The 23,368-nt window shown below is 43.5% G+C and overlaps 2 protein-coding genes across 5 annotated transcripts in view; one reads left to right on the top strand and one right to left on the bottom strand.

The window, feature by feature from the left end:
• Positions 1–1,373: 1,373 nt before the first annotated feature.
• On the top strand, positions 1,374–11,755 carry LOC121199524 (probable ribonuclease ZC3H12D). Of its 2 annotated transcripts, none has more exons than XM_041064297.1 (6): positions 1,374–1,580; positions 2,916–3,332; positions 7,062–7,201; positions 9,098–9,332; positions 9,437–9,543; positions 10,315–11,755. In XM_041064297.1, exons 2-6 carry the CDS (start codon positions 3,034–3,036, stop codon positions 11,238–11,240), a joined length of 1,707 nt encoding a protein of 568 aa, XP_040920231.1. In that variant the 5' UTR covers positions 1,374–1,580; positions 2,916–3,033; the 3' UTR covers positions 11,241–11,755. The 2 variants fall into 2 exon arrangements, with proteins under 2 accessions (XP_040920231.1, XP_040920230.1); XM_041064296.1 differs by having other exon boundaries at positions 1,375–1,569.
• Positions 11,756–13,428: 1,673 nt separating this feature from the next.
• tab2 (TGF-beta activated kinase 1 (MAP3K7) binding protein 2) overlaps positions 13,429–23,368 on the bottom strand; it is a 36,788-nt gene continuing 26,848 nt past the window's right edge. For 2 of the 3 annotated variants that reach the window (XM_041064339.1, XM_041064340.1), the window contains exons 3-8: positions 21,392–23,087; positions 19,073–19,233; positions 18,301–18,394; positions 17,758–17,853; positions 15,310–15,405; positions 13,429–15,008 (exon numbers count right to left, since the gene is read on the bottom strand). In XM_041064339.1, the coding sequence (XP_040920273.1) occupies positions 14,869–15,008; positions 15,310–15,405; positions 17,758–17,853; positions 18,301–18,394; positions 19,073–19,233; positions 21,392–23,087 (2,283 nt within the window). In that variant the 3' untranslated portion in view covers positions 13,429–14,868. The remainder of the gene's footprint in view (positions 15,009–15,309; positions 15,406–17,757; positions 17,854–18,300; positions 18,395–19,072; positions 19,234–21,391; positions 23,088–23,368) is intronic. The other variant, XM_041064341.1, reaches the window with a different exon arrangement.

Here is a 23,368-nt window from a genome sequence, read left to right as displayed (position 1 = left end):
GATGTTAGGCTATGTTATGTTTCATCATTCCACTTGAGTGGACATGAGTAACATGTCCATGTTGTGTTACTATTTAATATTTAAAAATGACCAGTTTAAAAAACAAACAGGCCATCATGATGCATTTAAACTCTCCTCCGAAAGCTAATTCAAGAACTTGAGAGATATGCTGTGTTTAATGTAGGGTATCTCAAGCTGGAGAAGCCAACATTTTAGATTCAATGTAGAACATCTGAAATTGATAAGGTTAAGGCCAAAAATGTCAATTTTCTGTGTGTTTTTTAATGTAAAGGCCTGTAAAACAGGAAACAGACCATCATGGCACATTATTACTCTACCTCAATACCTCGCACTCTAATCAAAAGTAAAAGATAAATGCTATGTCATGGTTTACGTTTCCTTTGTGAAGGTGGAGATATTTAAACAACATCTTAGTCTCAAGAATTGATTAAAATTATCAACAGAATGAAGAAATAACTTTTGCAGTGGTGGAGCTATCTACTGACATTAGCACGCTAACCAGCTAGCCTATTTGTTTGTAGTACAAATGTGAAAGTTGCATGGTCAGTGCTTATTCATTGCCCCTTTAATATTTTAGATAGATATAAATGCTTGAAAATGGTGAATTTTAGCATTTTTATCATGGTGGAAAGCAGCAAATAGTCCATCAGGACACACTTAAACGAATAGTTTGACACCTTTTGCTTTCTGACAGATTTAAAGATCGTACCACTTTCATAACTGTTAACCAAACATACGGCTACAGCCAGCAGCCTTTTAGCTTTGTTAGCATCAAGGGGAAAAGAGCTAGTCAGTCTCTGACCAGTGGTAATAAAATCCACCTATTAGCACCCCTACCCGCAAGAGCTTAAGTGTAAAATCTAAAGTTATGAGTTTTCCAGCAGGTTATGCTCAGGACTTTCCAGGCTATCTGTTTCCCCCCGTTACCAGTCTTTGTGCTAACCTCAGCTAACCAGCTGCAGGCTATAGAGTCATATTTAGCAGACAGCGAACTCTCTGATGGAAAATAAATAAATAAAATATATTTGTATTAAACTCTCCTATGAAGTTTCACCCAGATCAAATAATATGAAAGCTCTTTACAGAGACCCAACACAGCTATTTGATGTTGAAAACCTCCACAGTCTGATGCCTCTGTAACCTTGGCAGGCTTCCTGGCACTCTACGCTGCTTTCGCCAGTGACATTTAGTCAGCATTTATTTCACCACAGCACACCAGGAAGAGCTTAAAAAAAAAAAAATAGAAAGAAAGAAAGAAAAGAAAACAGGGGGAAGGGAGAAATAAATCCCTCAGGCTCCCAGATCCAAGCTGACTACTGATGAGGAAGTAGGGATCACAAATTTACAGTGTTCTCTTCCTTGCTGGTCAGAGAGACTTTTGTTTTCTCAGCAGCAAGCACTCACTTCCTCCTATGAGTAATAAGAGCAGCTTCACACGGAGGAGTCTGTTTGTTAGAGCGACTGACTGACTGACTGAGAGCAGCTCGTACACATAGAGAGAGAGAGAGAGGGACAACAAGAGGGACTCATCCACAGGTTGCTGAATGTGTAAGTACAAAGTAAGACGGACAATTTCAGTCATGTGACACATGTAGCTCAACTGTGTGCGTTAAACAAGAGTCCTCAGCCAGAGCCTGTTAAGTTCTGTAGTCTTGGTAGGACTTGTCATGTTTCATGTTGTAAGAGACATGTAAGCGTCAGGGTCAGATTGTTTGCTGACTTGTGTACGGCGCTGCAAAGAGCAAAGGTTGTTGGAGTTGTAAAGGCAAACATTCAGGGATCATCGTTGTCTTCATTTACAGACAAATGCTTTAAAAGAAAAAAAAAAAAAGTCTGAACTGAATGTCAACTCAGCAGTAAAAGGATGTGGTTTGGTGCAGGTTGAAGCAAGCCTGTGCAAAACCAAGCCTGTTACAGAGGGAGGATGTCTCAGACCAGAAGCCTTAACGTTCAAGTCCATTTTTACGGTGTGCGCTTTCAGATCAGATGTTTCACTGTCATGACTTTTGTAGGATAAAGAAACCCTGACATGGTTTGCATCGCATTGTATGTTTTTTTTTCCTCATTCTTCAAATGTCAAGTTGACACATCAAATGCAGTAAAGGCTAATCCAACCATCTTGCATGGCAAGGTTTCCGAAAATACTATGCAAAGGAAAACGCTTTGCATGAATGGTGGGCATGTTTTGTCTGGAGAGGATGAGGTTGAGGATGAGTTCAGCTCAGGATGTTCATTACCATAACTCAGCGCGCCTTCTCGGAGATCGTTAGAGTGGTTTCGTGTTTTTCGCTGTTTTCAGGTGTAACACACCATGTGAGACGTTAAAATTAAAGTTTTGTACTCAGAATAGCTCTGGACGTGGGAAGAAAAGTGGGTTGACTCATTCAACTGTTTTTTTTACCCTCAAATACATCAGTATGATCTCTCTCTCTTTCTTTCCCTCTCTTTGGCCATGAAGTTCAGGGGCTTTCCAGAAAGTGCAATAAAACAGAATGGGAATTGGGTGAGGCTCTCAACATTAAATACCAACACTCACATTTCACATCAGTTCCATTCATTCATGTTTGTTTTGGTAACTGACCTCAATGACACTGGTGGTAAAATTAGACCAGAGGTCTGTGCAGACCCTCAGCTTCCTCCTCTGGTGTGTGAGACGGGGGCTTTCTTAACCAGCGTGACGTGAGCCGGTGTTTGCGCTTGCGTTGGCAGTCATGAGTTTGTGGTGAGCAGAGCAGATTCTATCAGCAAGCACCAAACCACAATCGATTTGTCTGAAAACCCCTCTGAGACCGCAGCTGCACTTCCTGTGTTTACAGTGACAGAGGTTGACTCTTCCTCCATCCCCCCCCCCCCCCCTTTTTTTTTTGACACCTGTCAACTGTTCCAAAACACAGGCAGTTGCTGTGGAGACACTGATGAGCTAGAATAAGGAGGCGAAGAGGATTCCCCCAGACAGACAGTCCCGAGAAGGCAGAGAAGAAGACGCACACGCATTCAGAATCAGAGTCCACAATGGACCGCCACCACCAGCAGCACGCCAAAGTGGAGCGATTTCTCAAGTTGGGATACTCTCACGGTGACATCCTGCGGGTGCTGGAGAACCTCCGTGATGATGCCCAGACCAACGACATCCTGGAGGAGCTGATAAAGACCCACACTCCTACTTACACCAACAAAAGTGTCCCAAACAGTCCCAAGCTGGTACCCAGAGGCTGCAGCCCCAACGCCAGTCAGCCCCGACCTGGACCGGACAGAGAGTCAGCTGCTGGCTTCAGACCAGTGGTTATAGATGGAAGCAACGTGGCCATGAGGTGAGTCCACTCTGCATTTGCCATTAAGAATACTTGACTTGCATCACAGTCTCTGTATGTTCAGAACCAGCTGCAGTGGTGGAAGAAGTACTCAGGTCTTTTATTTATGTAAAAGGGCAACTTTGTCAACTCTATTATGATTCAGGATTTTTTTTTAATATTAAATATTATCAGCAAAATGCACATATAGTATCAAAAGCACAGGTATTGTGACAGAATGGTCCATTTTCATTATTATTTGAATATTATTATCATTACAACTGATGCCTCAATACCTCAGCAGCATTTGAATTCTAGGAAAAGTGGAGCTAATTTTGAACTGCATTTTTTTGTGCTGTTGGATAATTGGATCTATATTGATGCATCAGATTTTGAAGTTTAATCACGTTTTGTGTGTAAAATCCTAAACCTCCAACGGAACTACTCAAGTAAAGAGTATGTATATGTACTTTAGGACTACTGTGGGACTAATTTGTCCCACAGTAGTGCAGTTCTTGTGTAAATATACTGTTATTTTCCACCACTGTCCACCTGACATTCTTGAGCCTTAAAATATTTTACATGACAGTTTAAAATGTTTTTTTTTTTGGTTTCACTTCCTGGAGTACTTTCTCAAGGCATGAGGCTTATTACAAAGAGCACACGTAATATGTGCATTCATGTCTATCATGGAATGAAAAAACAAAAATAGAGGACTGCACTATTTTAGCTTTAAAATTATTTTATTATAATTTTTGTTGTTGTTTTTCCATTCGTGTGTCAAATCTTGTTTTCGTTCACAGATGTGAACACACCGCACACACACACACACACACACACACACACACACACACACACACACACACACACACACACACACACACTTCCTCCTCAAAGATGTGGGAAGTGAAAACATGATGTGCGGCTATATTCTTCTTCTCTTTTTTTGGCCACCCAATTCAAGACCGAGACTGAGTACCTTGAGGGACAGTGACGTGCTCATTCATTTTCACATCAGAATACGAGCCGCTTACGCTTATTTAGCATGACTTGCAAAGATGTAACACCACTGAAGTGAAATTCATACGTCATAGGATCTCATGGCTGCCCGCTCTACCTGACCTAAATTAGGCAACAAGGAAGTTCTGAGTCAAAATTTGCTCAAACAAATAACTCGGTGAGTAGGAGGAGGAGCACGATATTACTTCAAAATGGAAAACAAAAGTGAGATGTTTTCACGACACATTCCTGTAAGGATGTAATTTCCTTATAAGAAGAAGAGGGCTGAAGTATTTACTGTCACACTTTTGTTCCATGCTAATGCGGCGTGAAATCTCAGAGGCTGTGAGGGAGACTCTCACAGTGAACCCAACATAAAGCTTGTTAGTTCTCAGCTCAACCTGAATGTTTTCTCACCCAAATGATCCTCATGTCTAACCTGATTCATTGCCTCTGCAGCGCCCATGTATGGTCATCAGTTTATTAGGTCACTAGAGATGCACTCTTGTGATTTTAGAGTAGCGCTTGCATAAAACTGAGCAACTTAAACGGTCAAAATTGAAGCAGCGGGGGCTGAAAATTTCCTGACTTTTATTCGCTTAGTGTGGCTCAAGCTACGAAAAATGCCAGATCCTACATTTCCCATAATGCAAGTCAATATCATCTTTTTGTCTAGACCCTCCCCGCTCCCTAACCCCCACGTCTTCCAGCCTTGCTGCCCGCAGAATGTTCTGCAGGCTTTCTTTTAGAAATTTGTAGTTTCCAAGCCCAAACCAGGATTACTCAGACAATCTCACTTCTGTTATTTTGTCACACTTCAGCATTAAAATGTTTTCACGTGCTGGTTAGAACCTCACGTGACAAGTGAACTGACCTCAACATCTAAATTTAGTGGATAGCCTCTTTTATATGTCATACATAATAGTTACTCATGTTCTGGTTAGTGTATATAAGGAGGCTTTTTATGCTAAACATTTAAGGTAGTTTAAAGTTGCACTGCGTAATAATTTTTTATAGTAACTCTGGATAAAAAGTGCGACTCAGCTGTAAAGTGTCTTTTAGACTTTTTTAGCTGATTGTTTTGGTTTCCCAGCTCAGCTTTAATGTTTCGGTTGAGTCTTTCCGCTCTCATCAACCTTGTTTCCAGTGGCATCCGGCTGCTGTTTTAAACCCACTGAACACTACTCACGCAGCACTGCAGGACAAAAACGCAGTAAGTGCCTAGCTAGTGAACGTGCTTAGTGGAGCAATTAGCGGCTAAAAAGCCACAAAGTTCCCTCGGGAGTTCGTCCAAATCTAAGAACCAAGAAAAGAGAGTGAATTTTGGACTTACATACATCAGACCAGGCAAAAACACAACTCCAAATAAGTGTGTGCACACAGCCGTGTAGTGATTAATCCTGCTTTAAAACGGAAGTGATAGTAATGATGCATTCAGCGGAGAAGCAAGATGTTGCGTTAGCTCCGTCAACTTTCAGTGTCCACAAATAAGTGCTTTTACTCTGAGGCAGCTATTAAACATTTTATATATTTTGCATGGATTAAATTTGGGAAAGAGCTACAGGGTGCAAGTGTAATCTTATCAAGGAAATACCATCCAAAGTCGACTATATCACACAGCAGTATCATTATGCAAGGTGGATAGATTTATTCAGAATCCATAAACTCTTTAGACTTTAGAATCCTGCCAAGCCTTGTACCTGTTATATGCAAAGTGTCTCGACACTTCCTGCTGACGGAAAGAAGGGGAACCCCCACACGCATGTACACACACACACACATACGCTTTTTTCCTCCCTCCTGCAGGCAAAACAATCCAGTTCACTTCTTCGGTAGTGCTTGAGGGCATCCTGGTAATGTGAGTGCTGCAGTAGTTTTGGATTTCAGAGAACTGATGTTTGTTTAGGTAAACTGTGATGATAGTGATCGTAATGCAAGAGGTTCAGGCTCCAAACCCTCACTTATCGTTCCACTTTTCAATAACTTTTTCAAGGCCTACGTTAGAGAACTGGATCACCTCAGGCATGAAAATTAGCACAGAGGTCTTATTTGTCACCCATGATCTTGTCAAATGGAGGAAAACCTGTGAAACTTCCACTCTATCAAATATCAGTCATAACCTTGCCATCCGGATGTGACCTTTAAAAAAGAAAAAAAAAAAAAAAACATTCATTTTTTTTCATTGCTTCAAGGACTTTTCAGGCCTGGTATTTTCCTTTCATCTTCACCGATGAGAGGTCTCGTTCATTATCAGGGTTTAGATGTGACATCAAGGGCGATGATCATCAAAAGCAAAATGAAGTTCGTTCCCATTGTGATTGTAGAAATCGACGTGCTCGAGCTGTGCAGCGGCATCAGCGATGTCGATTGTGGTAGGAGAGCAGAAAATACACTGTCCTACTTCACTTATTTTCTCAGTTTTGAAATGTTTCCACTGTTTTGCATTGGGAACGAGTTTACCGTAAAATGTTTTTCTCAATTTTTATAATTAATCATAGAGAGTCACTTCTTGGGAAAACGTGAACGTGAAGTCTCCATTCTGTGCCAAGTTACTCATTTCTGTGCTTTTGCAATGGTTTTGCAGAACTCCTGAGCATAGGCCTTGCAACACTGTCTACTTCCTGAAAAAAAGGAGAGGTGTGTGTGTGGGTGTGTGTGTGTGTGTGGGTGTGCATGCACGCATGATGTTCACAGAAACACAAAAGAAGAAGTTGTTTTTTTTTGTTCACTCTGGCTTCTGTGTTTTTGTAGCCATGGCGACAAGAAGGTGTTTTCATGCCAGGGCCTCCAACTGGCAGTGAACTGGTTCTGGGACAAAGGGCTGCGCGACATCACCGTGTTCGTTCCTCTGTGGAGGAAGGAACAGCCGCGACCGGACGCACCCATCACAGGTAAGGTCACCTGACTGGGCCCATCATCCTGACACAGTGTGAGATCAGTTACAGCTTCCCTGTGTGTTACGTTTGCTGTTAAGGACAGTTCAGTATCTTTGTCTCAAGCCTGACCTCACCCAGCTTTGATACCATAGTGTATTAATGCATGATTGCGGGTTGTTAAGAGACAATAGACTTGTCAGTATCTGCCACAGGTGCCAGAGGATTCTGCTAGAGGAGGTTCTGCCACACAGCAAACACAATAACCTTCACATTTAAGTACAGCTAGTCAGGATAAACCAGAATTTAAAGCTCATTTGAATGCACCAAGCATTCCTACAGAGCTGTGTGCCAGTCCTAAAAAATACCCAGCTCTTTAGCAGATCAACATTCGCCAGCGAGGTCGGTAACTTCATCTGTCCGATGTTGGGTAGGTCAGGTAGTGAACAGTGGGGGTATCAGAGCTTTGTTGCTTGAAAACAGCTGCCTGTTGCTTCTGGAAAAAAAATGAGGTTGATGGGAGCGGTGTTTGTCGGGTAGAGGACCAAAACAAGGAGCTAAAATGGGCTAAAGCATTTTATATGGATGAGGAGGAATTGCGGAGTCGGTTGATAATTCGCTGTGGGGTCATCACTACGCTTTTATATGAAATGTACATCACATTATTTTAACAATATTTAATATGAAAAAAATATTTTGAAGTGCGGCTTTGACTTGAATCTGCAAAACACGTTGTTTGGATGTAAAATGATATCATCGGCTCCAGCTTTTCACATCTTTTGAACAACCAATAAGCAGGTGCACTTTCTGAGGGGGGGAAAAAACACACACAGGAAATGAGACATTCTACACTTAGAAAAACAAGCCGATTGGTTTGAAGAAACTGAAGAAAAAAGTAGAAGCCACAACGCTGAGTGGGTTTCTGAGTGAGCATGTTGAGACTACGCCTATGTTGTCTGGAAATATCTAAACTAGGATTTCTTATCACAAAACGGTCACAAAAAAATCAAGGAAATAAGACAAAACATAATCTTTCTAAACTGTCCTGACATGTTTAAAGTGGCTCTGGCACGTAACTGTTAGGTTTTGGTAAATACCCATCCCTCTGTCCTCTGTCTCTTATCGTCATCCTGCTTGGCAGCTGTAGCCAGCTCAGAATGGCAGCAGCCGTCGCTGATTCCAGGGGGAATCCGTCCAATGGATTTCATCCAGTTTCACAGTGAATAACAAGTATCGAATACCCGGAACGGAAACGTCTCAAACTTAGGAGGAAGCTTAACCTGCAAAGCTGAATTAATTATGTTCTTCATGTTGGATCAAGTCGGCTAAAAATAGCTTCTTTCCTGAAAGTGGTGCACAAGGAACTGTCATCCTGTTGTCAAGTTCACTATCAAAACAAGGGTCCTAAGATGAAGATTTAACATGAAGAGCAAACATTTTAAAAAAAGATTTAGAAGACATTTTGGAAATAGAAACAGAAACTGAGAGCTGAGGGGTGTTTATCCAGGAGTCTGAGAACCCTGACAGTATGAGACGCAGCACAGACTTTTGTTGGAGGAGGAAATCATTTCACTTAAAAACATGAAGCGTTTCCTCATGTCCTTTGTTCTGGCCCCTGCTGTCAGACTCAAGCATTGCACTTAAATTTGACTGCTGAATCATTATTACCTACTAACTAAATAATGAAATAACATTAGATTTAATACTGATGGCAGTTTATATGAAATGTTCCATTTAACTTTTCCTGTACTAATCCCGAGCCGACTTGTCAAAAACAGAAATCAACAACATATCCTCGTTTTTTTTTTATGTATTTAATGTTGCAGGTTAGTTGTGTAAGAAACGTAATTCTCAGGAGTCGGGGGTCGAAAATAGACAGTGACCCAAAAAACACTATTCTCATGTGTCTCGCAGATCAACATGTTCTCCATGAGCTGGAGAGAAGGAAGATCCTGGTGTACACGCCGTCTCGCTGCGTGAACGGTAAGAGGGTGGTGTGCTACGACGACCGCTACATCGTCAAGCTGGCCTTCGACTCCGACGGCATCATCGTGTCCAACGACAACTACCGAGACCTTCAGACGGAGAACCCCCAGTGGAAGAAGTTTATAGAAGAGAGGCTGCTGATGTACACCTTCGCCAACGACAAGTAAGAGTGATGGGTGGTTTTAGGTCAGGGTGCGCATGCATCAAGGTTAGTTTTACCAATGCGTTGGTCTAACATCACTTGACTGTACTTGTGTGCTGATGCAGGTTCATGCCTCCAGACGATCCACTGGGCAGAAATGGTCCCACCATAGATGATTTTCTGAGGAGGAAGCCCTGGACCCCGGACAACAAGCTGCAGCACTGTCCATACGGTTAGTTCACAGTTCGCAGCTGTTGGTCGAGGATGTGGCAGCAGCAGCAGGAATGGAAATGAGGCCTCGTGCACGTGCACACCACCTTACAAAGATGAATGAAACACAGCCCTGCACACACACACCCTTAGAAATCTGACATATGTGTGTATGAAGTGTCCACTGATGTGTTCCAATAAATCTGCTTTAATTCAAACCAAACTTTAAAAAAAAAAAAAAAAAAACATGAGCGCAAACTGAGTATTTTTGAAATGATCCTATTGGTTAAGGAAACATTTCACAAGACCAAAATGTTCTCAGCACATAGAGGAAGTAGAAAAGTTCCAAAACATCACCCAGAGCGGAGTTTCGAGATTTTCATAAGACGAAAATCAATAGAGAAGAGTTGAATCGGTCAGACATGCCTTTACTCAAACTCTGATTTTAACATGACACATTAGAGACTGTCGAATTTTTATGGATGAGAATTCTGACAGACTAATACAAGACACGTGTCATGTCAAAACCCAACACTGGAAGACAAGTGGAGACTCAGTCAAAGAGCAATGAAGTCAGTTCTTCCTTATTCCATAGTGGAGCATGTGAAAGCTGTGGGAGGCCATTCGTCTGTCAGAGAGATGAGCTGAACAGTGATTCATTCAATCAGTGACTGGACATGTGAGACACAGACACTGTGAGACACAGACACTGTGAGACACAGACACTGTGAGACACAGATGTGGTTCTCCTCTTTCAAAAGCTCATGAATAACCTCTTATTTCTTTCTTTCAGGAAAGAAGTGTACCTATGGAGTGAAGTGTAAGTTCTACCACCCGGAGCGAGCCAACCAATCACAGCTGTCTGTGGCCGACGAGCTGAGGGACCGAGCCAAGAACTTCTCGCCCAAACCGAGCCTGCAGGACCCGCACTTCTGCCCTGCTGTGTATCAGCCGGAGCCCAGATACACCTCATCCACTCCTCCGCCCTCGAGCATAGAGGACCTGTCGCACAGGGCTTCTCCCAGCGAGCAGTTCATCTATCAGAGAGACTCGAGCAGCCCGAGAAGCCAGCCCAGCTCCGGCCTCCACCACTATCCGAGCTCAGACGTGGACGAGGCCTTCAGCTCCTTGGGGAGCTCCGTGTCCAGGCTCTGCATCCAAGACACGTCCCATGGTGTGGAGCATCTTCTCCACAGCTACAGCAGTGGGGTGGCCAGCCACGAGGACTACTCCCTATCAGGCCCATACAGCCAATACACCTACTGTCTGAGCGATGGATGGTACTACGCTCCTCAGAAATGCTCGGTGTCCTGCAAGAACCCCGCGTGCAACCAGTGCAGGTGTGGTCACCAGCAGACCAGGAAGTCCACCCACCACCAACACCACCACCAGCCAGCATGGGGCTCCTGCCCGGCTCTGCCTCCACATAACGGGGAGCATCCCAGCCTTGAGAAGCAGTACTTCAGGCTGGCCGCCGACAGACAGACCAGCAGCTTGCCCAGGGACCCGTGGGCGCAGAGCAGCCTCTCTGACGCCAGGCTGAACGGCCGGGCCAAGAGCACATCCAGCGAGCAGAGGAAGGACCTGAGGAGCCAGCTGAGCACTCTCTTCCCCCAGAACATAGTGGAGCAAGTCATGAATACTTACCCAGACATCTCAGACATGTCTAAACTGATTTCTCTCATCCAGAGCCACAGGACCAGTTTAATCTCCTTCTAAATTAGAAAGACTTTTGTGTTATTATTTTTATTTTTTTCTTACTGAAGCTGAGCCCACATTGGAGTTCTCATCCCAGAAGCAAAAGTGAAAAGTGTAAAAAAAAAACAAAAAACAGAACATTAAAGTGACTGTGAATTAATATTCTCGTGAATCATACTAAAACTCTTCCTCTTCCTCGGACACATTCAACCCCCCCTCCCCCATCCCACCCCCCCCTTTAATCTCAGCATTAAAAAGTCTGACTCAGTCTGATGAAATGGTGAAAATGTAGCAGACTGAATGCTATTTCTTTATCCCAGTGCAATGCACTACGCTCCGTACATGCTACTTATTGTAGCGCTGACAGATGTTCTATGAAAGCAGCATGTGTTGTTTTTCTCATGTTGCCTCAAAGTGAGGAACGCTATATATTCTGTACTTCTTTAAAGAAAGTCGCTGACCTGTTATTGATGTGAATTTTTAAAAGTTTTTTTTTTTTTTTCTCTGTGCCTGTGAAATAAAATCACTTGAACCTCTCTGGATATTTGTCTGTGATTAACTCTAATAACTGACCATAGTGTCACAGGCTTCTTCTAGGTCCAGTTCATTTAACGGTACAATGATATTTCACACAGTTAAAACACACACGTTTATCAGCAGTGGCAACTACAGTGTTGACTGAAAGCTGAGGATTAGAGGCTGGTATAACAGCACATCAATGTACGTGGTTTTTGGAGTCCGACGTTTGTCTGTGAAACGTTGGAGTGTCCACATACATGTGGACACATAGTGTGTAACTGAATCATGTCAGGCAGAACTGCTGCTGCGCTGCCCTCTGGTGGTTTAAACGGTTCACAATCCAGTTGGCAATGATGAGGGAGGCGTTTTCCATTAGTGATCAAGGCCTCATATACCTGCTGTAACATGCTGACATGTTGCATCCGGCAGAGAAGCAGTTTTCAATCCTCAGTTTTAATATCACATTTAAAGAGACAGAACATTTTAGACATTTCTATAAAGTCTGGGAACTCCTGAATGCAGCATACGCCCTCACACCCATCTCACTTTGTGATGTACAGAGTCCTGAAACTGACAAAGTGAGCAGTTAAACAGATTACACTTTATGAAAGGAAATTATCCACATGTGGAAAATATGCAGAGCGCTCCTTTAATTTCTGTAGATAGTTACAGTCAGTATAAAGATTTGGAAACTGAAATCTGTAGTATTCTACTGCCATCTAGTGGAGAAAAGATTTCTGAGTGCAGCACCACAAAGGACACACACACACACACACACACACACACGGAAACATTAAGAATAGATTTTTTTTTTTTATTATTTTTACAAATAACTTATCTGTTACAAAGACAGTTTTCCCAGCTAAAATCAAAAAAAAAAAAAAAAAAAACACTTTAGATATCCAAATTACTTTTTTTCCTCTTTTTTTTTTTTTCCATTTAATAAAACATGAATAAACTGCCTCTTCACACCAAGGTGCAGATATAAAGCTGAAAACTGGATTCTTTGGGTTGGGGAAAAAAAAGGATGGTGTAAGTGCTTAAGAGACAATAATTCATCTTCTACTTTTAAATGGGTTTATACAATACTAAGGTTTGGGTTTAAAAAAAAACAAAACAAAACAAATTGGCACTTGGATGTGACAATAAGATGATCAATACAAATTCAATAGGTCTAAAGGCACTACACAAGGCAACAATTCACAAATGTGGCAGAAAAAAAAAAAACAAAACAAAGTAACTACTCCACAGTTAAGGTAAGTTAATGACAATAAGTAAACTTTAGAAACACCCTCGTCGATAAAAGCTTAGGAGGATGAACTGAGCCCAATAAAAGTACGAGTACACAAAGTGGACAGTCATGTTGTGCATAAACTCATTTTTTTTCCTTTTTTTTCTTTTTTAAATTTTGTCTCGTCTGCTTCCATGACGCTGTAACAAACGCGACCTGTAGCGTTTAAGGCGTGACGACGGGACCACATGGGAGTATTTCTGCATCAGGACCTGACAGGAACCCAATTCAGGTGCACAACAACACGGAAAACCTTTAATCCAATCAGCTGCTCCACACGAGCACTTTGACATCAATCTGCAGTAACATCCCGATTGTACTGGAAAATGAATGTCTCTTCGCACTGAGGTGTAGTTGTCCCCCCCCAACCCCCCCAACCCCAAAACAATAAACCTACATTCCAGTTGTCAGATACGATGGCAGTTTGTATTTTTGCTTTTTGACCCCCCCCACCCCCCCTCTTTCAATCCCCCGACAGTCCCGGACATGTTTGGTGTCTTGGAGAAAAAAAGTTTTAAAAACAAAAACAAACAAAAAAAAAAAAAAAAATTTAAAAGAAAATAGACTCCTCCATCGCCTTCCACTTTGCTGCATCTGCAGATTGTACACAGGAAACTCAGCAATTACACAAGCGATGAACGGACCTGGCAGACGTAGCTTCATGATGACTGCAAACAAGGTTTTCCTGCTCTTCTGCTCCTCCTGCTCCTCCTCCTTCTTCAAGGCTTCAACTCTCACAGATATCAAGTAAAAAGCTTAAAAAAAAAAAAAAGGGAGCATGGTGCTTATTTGTTTGAAAGAGGGAAACGAAACAAGACACAAAAAAAGTTAATAAAGTCTATAAAGCTATACTTACAGGAAATACAAGTGATTCATAGTGTGAGGAAGAAGAGGCTTTTAAGGCACATTCTAACATTATGTACAGTAAAAAGCTCAGGGGGAGGTTTCTGCCTCCATGGACTGTACACAAAGCATGCAACTTTCTTTTTTTGGGTTTTCTTCAGTAACTCGTGAATGAAGAGACAGAAAAGGGATATACTGAAGGGGGTGGGTGGGGGAGACAAACAGGCACATCTGAGTAGCACCGACGCCGCCACAACCCCCCCCCTCCCTCCGCCCCCTCCCCTTTCATATTCTCTAGAAACAGCAAACAAACTTAAAAGTCCACGAGTAGTCTGTTAGTTTTCCCTTCAGGTGGAGAGCAGTGGCTGAGCACAGTTCCCAATCCCTGCCCTGCCTCTGCCCCCCCCACCCCCGCCCCGCACCCCCGCCTCGTCCACGCCACCACAATCGAAGAAAAACTATTTTTATGAATTCAGCAAAAGGCACATTGGCACCTGTGTTGTGTTGTGTTTGTAGGTGTGTGTGATGCATGTGTGTGTGCCATCACACTGCAGGGCCAACACCGGTAATACTGTAACTGGGAGCGGGCGAGGTATCGCCGGGGGTGACACCCTTCGAACAGGCCAAAAAAACAAAAAAAGGAGGTGGGGGTAGGGGGCGGGTGTACCCCGCGCAATCTGAGTCTCTAAGGTGAGGTATCATACGACTCCTGGCAGCCTTTAGGAAGAAACGTGAGCTGTAAACGCCGTCCGGTCGAGCCTTCAGTGGACAGCATGCTACAAACCTTAGAGAGGAAGAAGGAAAAAAAAAGGCCTCGTGATGCACAATGACTAATCCCCCGCCCTTCAATCTGCCCACCCATCCCCAGTTTTCATACGTGTAGGGGGAAAAAAAAAAAGAAAAAACAGAAACAGAGAGGGGGGGGGCATTTTCTATTCTAGTCTGTGGAAGGCGGGCGGGCAGAGGGAGGGAGCGGCGCGTGGCGGCCTGGCTGGCTCAGAAGTGCCGCGGGAACTCGCACTGTTCACAGCGGTTGAGGGCCGGGTGGTTGAGGAAGGTGCAGGCCGTGCAGCTCCACTGCAGCCCCTCGTCCTCATCCTGGTCTGCGACAGCCTTCACAACCTTACTGCCCGAGTCTGCCATGAGGAGGAGGAGAAACCAGAGCGTTAGAGCAGGACGAGCATGTTTAATCCGTGGGGTGAGGGAAAACGTGGACATCGAAACTGTTTACGTGTTTACGCAGCCTGCTTTACATGGGCTACACTAACCTGATCACTGCCCACAGGGTAAAGATGAAGCATTAACAAGGACATGACATAAGAAAAGATATTAAAACACAAGAAGTTTCAGAGGCAAAAACTGATTTATAGAATGAATAGCTCCATTAGGGACGAAGAATGAGAAAGAAAGAAAGAAGGGAAAGACGGAGGTACCAACCAAGCAGAGGATGAAGAGGAGGAGGAGGAGGGGAAGGACCAGAGGAAGGCTCCATCATGAGCTCAGAGGTTACATTATATCTACACCCTCTCCTGTCTGGGCCCCGGTGTGAGAGGGATGGATGGATGGATGGATGAGGGGTGGATGGATGGACAGAGATGACGGGTGCAGGTACAAGCAGGAGAGAGAAGAGAAGCATGGGAATGAAGAAATCCTTCCACCTGAATGTTTGCTGGGTCACTGTGTCTGTAAACAGCTGCTAAACTCAGAGAGTCTCAGGCTCTAAGAGCTGACTGACCACCATGAAAGCAAATCATTTGGATTTGGAACTTCAGAAAATCGGCCAAAAAAAGTAAAAAAAAAATTTTTCTATGAAAAAAAAGTCAAAAAATTTTTTGACCTCAAAATGTCATAAAATACGTCATAGTATAGTAAGGCGTCAAAATCGGCCAAAAAAAGTCAAAATTTTTTTACCTCAAAATGTCATAAAATACGTCATAGTATAGTAAGGCGTCAAAATCGGCCAAAAAAAGTCAAAATTTTTTTTGACCTCAAAATGTCATAAAAAACTTCATAGTATAGTAAGGCGTCAAAATCGGCCAAAAAAAAGGCCAAATTTTTTTTGACCTCAAAATGTCATAAAAAACTTCATAGTATAGTAAGGCGTCAAAATCGGACAAAAAAAGTGAAAAAAATTTTTGACCTCAAAATGTCATAAAAAACGTCATAGTATAGTAAGGCGTCAAAATCGGCCAAAAAAAGTCAAAATTTTTTTTGACCTCAAAATGTCATAAAAAACGTCATAGTATAGTAAGGCGTCAAAATCGGCCAAAAAAAGTCAAAATTTTTTTTGACCTCAAAATGTCATAAAAAACTTCATAGTATAGTAAGGCGTCAAAATTGGCCAAAAAAAGTCCCAAAAATTTTTGACCTCAAAATGTCATAAAAAACTTCATAGTATAGTAAGGCGTCAAAATCGGCCAAAAAAAGTCGAAAAAAATTTTGACCTCAAAATGTCATAAAATACGTCATAGTATAGTAAGGCGTCAAAATCGGACAAAAAAAGTCAAAAAAATTTTTGACCTCAAAATGTCATAAAAAACTTCATAGTATAGTAAGGCGTCAAAATCGGCAAAAAAAAGCCAAAATTTTTTTTGACCTCAAAATGTCATAAAAAACGTCATAGTATAGTAAGGCGTCAAAATCGGCCAAAAAAAGTCACAATTTTTTTTGACCTCAAAATGTCATAAAAAACTTCATAGTATAGTAAGGCGTCAAAATCGGCCAAAAAAAGTCAAAAAATTTTTTGACCTCAAAATGTCATAAAAAACGTCATAGTATAGTAAGGCGTCAAAATTGGCCAAAAAAAGTCCCAAAAATTTTTGACCTCAAAATGTCATAAAAAACTTCATAGTATAGTAAGGCGTCAAAATCGGCCAAAAAAAGTCGAAAAAAATTTTGACCTCAAAATGTCATAAAATACGTCATAGTATAGTAAGGCGTCAAAATCGGACAAAAAAAGTCAAAAAAATTTTTGACCTCAAAATGTCATAAAAAACTTCATAGTATAGTAAGGCGTCAAAATCGGCCAAAAAAAGCCAAAATTTTTTTTGACCTCAAAATGTCATAAAAATCGTCATAGTATAGTAAGGCGTCAAAATAGGCCAAAAAAAGTCAAAAAAATTTTTGACCTCAAAACGTCATAGTATAGTAAGGCGTCAAAATCGGCCAAAAAAAGTCCAAAAAATTTTTGACCTCAAAATGTCATAAAAAACTTCATAGTATAGTAAGGCGTCAAAATCGGCCAAAAAAAGTCACAATTTTTTTTGACCTCAAAATGTCATAAAAAACTTCATAGTATAGTAAGGCGTCAAAATCGGCCAAAAAAAGTCAAAAAATTTTTTGACCTCAAAATGTCATAAAAAAACGTCATAGTATAGTAAGGCGTCAAAATCGGCCAAAAAAAGTCAAAATTTGTTTTGACCTCAAAATGTCATAAAAAACGTCATAGTATAGTAAGCGTCAAAATCGGCCAAAAAAAGTCGAAAAATTTTTTGACCTCAAAATGTCATAAAAAACGTCATAGTATAGTAAGGCGTCAAAATCGGCCAAAAAAAGTCAAAAAAATTTTTTGACTTTTTTGTCATAAAAAACGTCATAGTATAGTAAGGCGTCAAACTCGGCCAAAAAAAGTCAAAAAAAAAATTTTCAATAAAAAAAAAGTCAAAAAATTTTTTGACCTCAAAATGGCAGACAGTGAAGTTAGCACAGTTAGCCGCAAACAAAAAAAGGGAGAAGAAGAAACAGAAGGAGTGGTGGAAACAATAATAAGGCAGGGTGAAGGTTGTGGAAGTTGTTAAAGTATGTAGCTAATTCTAAACTATCATTATATCATTAGGACTCATAAGAAACCCTATGAAATAAAAGAAAGGAATGTTTCTAACTCACCGATAGATGAAGTACCTTTGGGTTTGGGTGGGACAGGACCGAGGAATCCAATGTTGTCGTAGAAGTTATGGATTGCACTGGGATTAAAGTGTGGTCCTGGAAACAGAGAGGTATATATTCATATAAATTTACATAAATTATTAGGGAAAAAAAAAAAACCTATAAGGTGACAGTTTGTGTCTGACGTAAAAAAAATCCAGCCCTGGCTGTGACTTCAGTCGCAGTCCTTCCTTCACCTGCGTAAACTGGTCGGCCGGTCGCTCGGCCCCTGTCAGCAGCAGAGTGTTGCCAGGGGCCCCATAAATCTCTTGTTGCCAACCAGCGACAGGATGTAATTCAGGAAGGGCTGGTGTTTGGCTGCACAATGGCAGCATCGTGACTGCGTGTGCTGAGAGGATGTGAGCAGGCCTGACCCGAGCGCCACCGAAGCAGCAGTAGCAGGTGGTCCTGGATCAGACCCCCCCCACTCAAAGACTCACTCACTGTATGTTACGTAGCAAAGACAGACAGAGAAAGAGCGAGACGGACAGACAAGACTCCTACCTTTTGTTTGAAGGAGATCAATTTCCTTGGTGAGGCAGTCAATGTCGATCTGCAGTAACCGGTTTTTGCATCGCAACTGCTTCATTTCCTCAATCTGACGAAGGAGAAGGAAACAGGGTGGTATGAAGCTCGCAGCTCGCCCTCAGACGCAGGCAGAGCTCTGACTGAGCGCTGGAGCTGCTCCCCTCAGCAGCAGCACCGGCCAATTAACCTGCCACAGCCCCCACTCTCACTCCCCAACCCCACCCCCCATCTGTTGACTCAAACTGTAATCGCTTACAAAAACAGCTGACTCCACAAAAAACCTGCAGCGGCGTATCAGACGTAAACATGAACTGATGCAGAAAACAAACACAAAGGACGCGTTGGGGTTTCTGTTTCTTTTTGAAGTCTCCCTGCAGAAGCTGCTTTCAGTGGGGACTGTGAAGTGAATCTGATACAGTCTGAAAATATGGAGAGGTATCAGCCAAATCATAAACAGACCCCTGTAATCAACATAGTTGATTGAGTTGTAGTGTAGGAGCTCTGACGGGCCGCGAGCAGAAACCAAGAACGGCAATGTGACCCAGATTCTGTTTATCTCTCAGTAGTAACTATAAAAAAAAAAAAAAAAATCTGATGACTTTTTTTTTTTTACATTGATTGACCTGCCAATGAACCAAGCTGGTCAGAGTCCCTTGTAAAAAAAAACAAAAAAAAACAAAAAAAAAAATCTAAAATGAAAGAGAAGCAAAAATTCATTCCAATTTCTCCAAAGAATGAAAAAGCTTACAGAAGGAATTTGGGAGGCCGAGTTGGATCTCTCCAGCCGTCTCCTGGTCAGGTCGTTCTCCATCTCGTTGACCTCCTCTTTTAGCTTCTCCAGCTTCTTCTTCTTCATCTCCAGCTCGCACCACAGCCTATCCATGCGGGCCTTCTGATGGATCAGCAACGCTGGAAGAAGTGAAGCAGAGGCACACAGAGATGGTCCTGTTAGCAACGGCGCTAAACTGGAAAACATAAATAACTACTGTTGATGTGATTGATATTATTATTTTATTGAGAAACAAACTTCAAGGAACTCAGCTGTGGATATACACTGCCACGCTTTCACACACACACACCATACCAGGATCTGTGCGTACACCAGTCAAACCAGTTTCACACACCATTCCCTGTGCAAAACAACTTAATGTAAGGAGAGAAAGGGGGAACAACACAGATTCCTCGCTGTTGTCTATCAGTGTGTTTCATCACCTGCTGTGGTAACATGAGGAGAACCGACTTTATCCCAGTTCGCAGACCGCTGCAGGCAAAATACTGTTGCAGGGTAGGTTTCCCATAATTCATTATGGTTCCAGCATCTGTTCACAGGTTCTAACACCTCCTACGCAGACGTTCAATGATAAATAACTCTCTCACCTGCTGTACACAAACACATGCAACTTAGCGCTGAGGACTTTGAGGAAAAGATCATCCACTCAGTCTCCTGTCAAGATGTCCTCTTGACGCTAACCTGCTTCCTTTCAATGAGCGGAGGTTTCAGTGGAAAGTAGATAAAGTTGCTAAATGTCGCTGGATGCTACAATGCTAATACGTACACCCATGACGAAGGAGTCTTGAAAGTCGGTGCTAAGTTGGCAACGCTTATCAGTGCCCTGGTGACGTGATAGAAACTGTTTGCACCAATTCATTTTCAGTGAGCACGGGCCCATAGGGTCGTGAGTGAGCTGTTCAACAGATGACTGAAAGGACAAATGAGCCACTTGCAGGTTGTCAGTTGTCTTTTCCTGGAAATGCTGAAGATGGGGAGACTGTTAGTCACATTATTATCCCAAGGTTATGTACCTGCCTAAATGGATTATGTTTCACAGTCACATCTCATCGTGTAAATCAGCTTCAGAGATACAGTGTGACTCAGTGAGGTTACTCAACCACTAAATCCCCAACAAAACAAACACATGCTTTCAAAAAAAAAAAAAAACATAATCTCTGACAGGAATTCAAACAGAACCAGGAGGGTTATGTCTTTTGGCACCAGGGTTGGTTCAGACAGGTACATCATGTATTTGAAACAGGCCGTCACCTGTCAATCAGAACCAGTTCTTCAATAAAGTTATTTGATAATAATTAGAATAATGTTATTCTCATGCCAAACAGGAAGCTGTTACTGGTGACGGTTAACACCAGCTGCTTTTGAATGAAGTTATGTGGTGACAGGTGCGTCTTTATCAGGTACAGAACGCGACTCAGCACATAAGCAAAAGCAGTTAAAATGAGAGCAAACTAAGCTGAGGAAGGGAGGGGGGAGGGGGAGATGAGGGGGGGGGGGGGGTCAGCAGCAGAGGCAGCATGCCCAGTGAGAAGCCCCTCTTGATTGTAGTCACTACAGTGCAGAAGCCACAGCCGGTGACTCACACGTAATACAGTCAAAAGCCCAAAAAAGGAAACAGCAGCGCGCTCTGACACGTTTGACTCACACTACAGAATCCACCGGTCTCAGGGGCTAATGGAGCAAATGCAGCATTTAGTGTGGAGGACTCATTCTACCGTCATCGGGCCGACCGGGCCCCTCACTCGGCGAGTCACCTTTTGCTTTTTTTTTTTTTTTTTTATCTATCCTCACGGAGAATGGATGCGCAGAGCGGTGTTTCTACACTGACTGAGCATTAGCAATTATACAACAGGTTTGGCTCAAGAAATACATTAGGAGCCGGTGTTATGGAAAGTGTCTTTTTAAAACCACACGGGATACTTTTATAGTAAAATGACTTTCCTGGCAGGATGCAGTGGAAAAAAGCATTTAGGCTTCCAGCTGGTAGCAAAAAAAAAAAAAAAAAACTATATACTATTATTTATTGTTTAAAGAAAGTTCTAAAAACTTTAGGACATTTTTGCCAGTTTGCTCCAAATTGTGTATCTTATCTAACATATGTATTCACATTTGTGAAACACTGGCCACTGCTGCCACTTGATTTTATTTCTAATATTTTGCTGATTATGAATCTGAACAGGAAAACGTTTGTATGGGATTTCTGTTTTGTCTTTGAGCGTTTGTTTTCACTGGGGAATGAAGACTAATACGACAGTGATGATACTCAGCATCGCTCACCTTGTGTGTAGGCTGCGTCATCGGAGCTCATGCTGACTCTGCGAGGCTCGCTCTGCCTCTCCCTGTGTGGCGACAGCGGATCTGAGAGATGGAGGGGGTCTGGCTCCACGAAGTGGTGGTCTGAGGGTAGGCTTAGGAGGTTGTTGGGCTCAAAAGTAGGGGACACTACTCCAGGGGACACCGCTGGGGGCTTATTGGGGGACACGGTGATTTTAAAAGTGTATTTGGTGTTGGGCTGAGTCACCACTACGCGAGGGGAAGACGCGGTGCCTCCCCCTCCCACAGAGGCACGAGACTTAGGTGGATGGTGGTGGATGTAGGCGGGGCCCATGCTCACTTGGCCTGCCATGTTCCTGGCCCCTGAAGGCCCCTGCAAGGGAGGGTTGGCTGAGATGTAGACTGTGGGAGGGTTCCTACCCCCACCGTCGTCGCTGGAGGCATTGGCAGAAATGTAAAACTTGGGTTGGGAGCGGGAGCCGGCTGAGGCCACGACAGCCTCCTCAGAGGGAGTGGTAGCAGCAGTGGGTGGGCTGGCAGAGATGTAAACAGTGGGCTGGCTGCGGCTCAGACCTGGGCATCCAATGGACAGAGGGGTGGTGGGGACAGTAGCCACCCCGGTTGAGGAGGAGGACGAAGAGGAAGGGCAGGAGGAGGAGGTGGAGGATGAACGGGGCCCGCTGCTTGCCCGCAGCACAGCTGTTGTGGTTGTGGAGTTGCTCCTCTGAGGAGATTCAAGTTTGATCTCTATCTGATTCTTCCGTGGGCCAGTGGAGATGTTCTGGATGTTGTACTGGCTGATGGTGGAGGAGGTGGGCATGACAGAGGTGGAGGAAGAGGAGGAAGAGCACGAGGAGACACCAGAGGAAGAGGCCTGGCTTCCAGCGGAAAGAATGGAGGGCGCCTGGGGATTTGTGGGGGAGCTGATCGGCATGTAGACATGAGAGGTCTGGTGGCCCTGGGTCTGGTGCTGTGAGGTATGTGAAGAGGAGGCGTGCTGAGGGCCGGACCAGGAGCCGGACAGGGAGGAGGGGTGTGAGATCTGGTAGATCTGCTGCTGGGGCTGGGAAGTGGGGCTGTACTGGGCCCTGCTTCCCTGCGGCTGGTTCTGCCGGGTCGTACCGGACTGGCTAACATAGGGCCTGATGTAGATAGAGTTACCCTGTGGACTGCTTAGGCCCGACTGCGGCCCGCCGTGTATGTGCAAAGAAGTGGGGGTGTTGCGGCCTGTCTGGATATTGGGGGCTAGCGTCACTGTAATGGGGTTGAAGCGCGGCGTCTGCTGGGCACCCATAGTCGTTCCTTTGAAACCCAGAGGGTAAAGTCCAAGGTGTTGAGGAGGCTGCGGTTTGCGCGTGGGTTCCATCACGCCAAACACATTGAGGCTGGAGGGCACCTGCACTGGGGCTGACTGAGGCTCCTGCTGAAAGAAGTCACTATTGGGGGCCTGGCCTGTCTGGAGGGGCCCGTCACTCAGGCTGTGGGCCAGAGTCCGACTGCCGTTCATTCTCAGGCCGTCCCGAGCCGGGGCCACATGCACATTCTGAGACTGCAGGCCCAGGGTCAGCTGGGTCATGTGATTACGGAACCTGGTGAAACTGGGGTCGTCAGAAAAGCTCAGGTTTCCTTCTTCACTGTACACGTAGCCCGGACTGACCTGGGACAAGTATTCACAGCAGGCGTCTAAGTTGTTGTTGTTCTGAGGGAAAGACAGAGAGAGAGAGAAGCAATCAGCTTTAAGTTTCAGATGAGAATCCAAAAATATTTGACACCTGTTTTTGAAACATGTCAGTTTATCCCACACCATCCAACCAGAACATTCTTAACTAGCTTGTTATATTGTGAATTTACAACTCAGAATAATGACATACATACTGTCCTGTGTTTCCTAAACCATAGGAAACACAGGATGTGACCTCAGTGACTTTCATGATCGTTGGTGCCAGACGAGCTGGTTTCAGTGTTTCTGAAACTGCTGAT

Source organism: Toxotes jaculatrix, chromosome 19 (assembly GCF_017976425.1).
Source record: "Toxotes jaculatrix isolate fToxJac2 chromosome 19, fToxJac2.pri, whole genome shotgun sequence".
NCBI classification, from domain to species: domain Eukaryota; kingdom Metazoa; phylum Chordata; class Actinopteri; family Toxotidae; genus Toxotes; species Toxotes jaculatrix.
The sequence above is the reverse complement of the archived record's forward strand: the minus strand, read 5'-3'. Positions and strand labels throughout refer to the sequence as shown.

What these genes read in the sequence shown, in the direction of transcription:
- LOC121199524 (XM_041064297.1), top strand. Translation starts at nt 3,034, where the DNA reads ATGGACCGCCACCACCAGCAGCACGCCAAAGTGGAGCGATTTCTCAAG. An exon ending in GGAAGCAACGTGGCCATGAG is followed by an intron (nt 3,333 to 7,061) that starts GTGAGTCCACTC and finishes GTGTTTTTGTAG; the next exon opens with CCATGGCGACAAGAAGGTGT. An exon ending in TACACCTTCGCCAACGACAA is followed by an intron (nt 9,333 to 9,436) that starts GTAAGAGTGATG and finishes GTGCTGATGCAG; the next exon opens with GTTCATGCCTCCAGACGATC.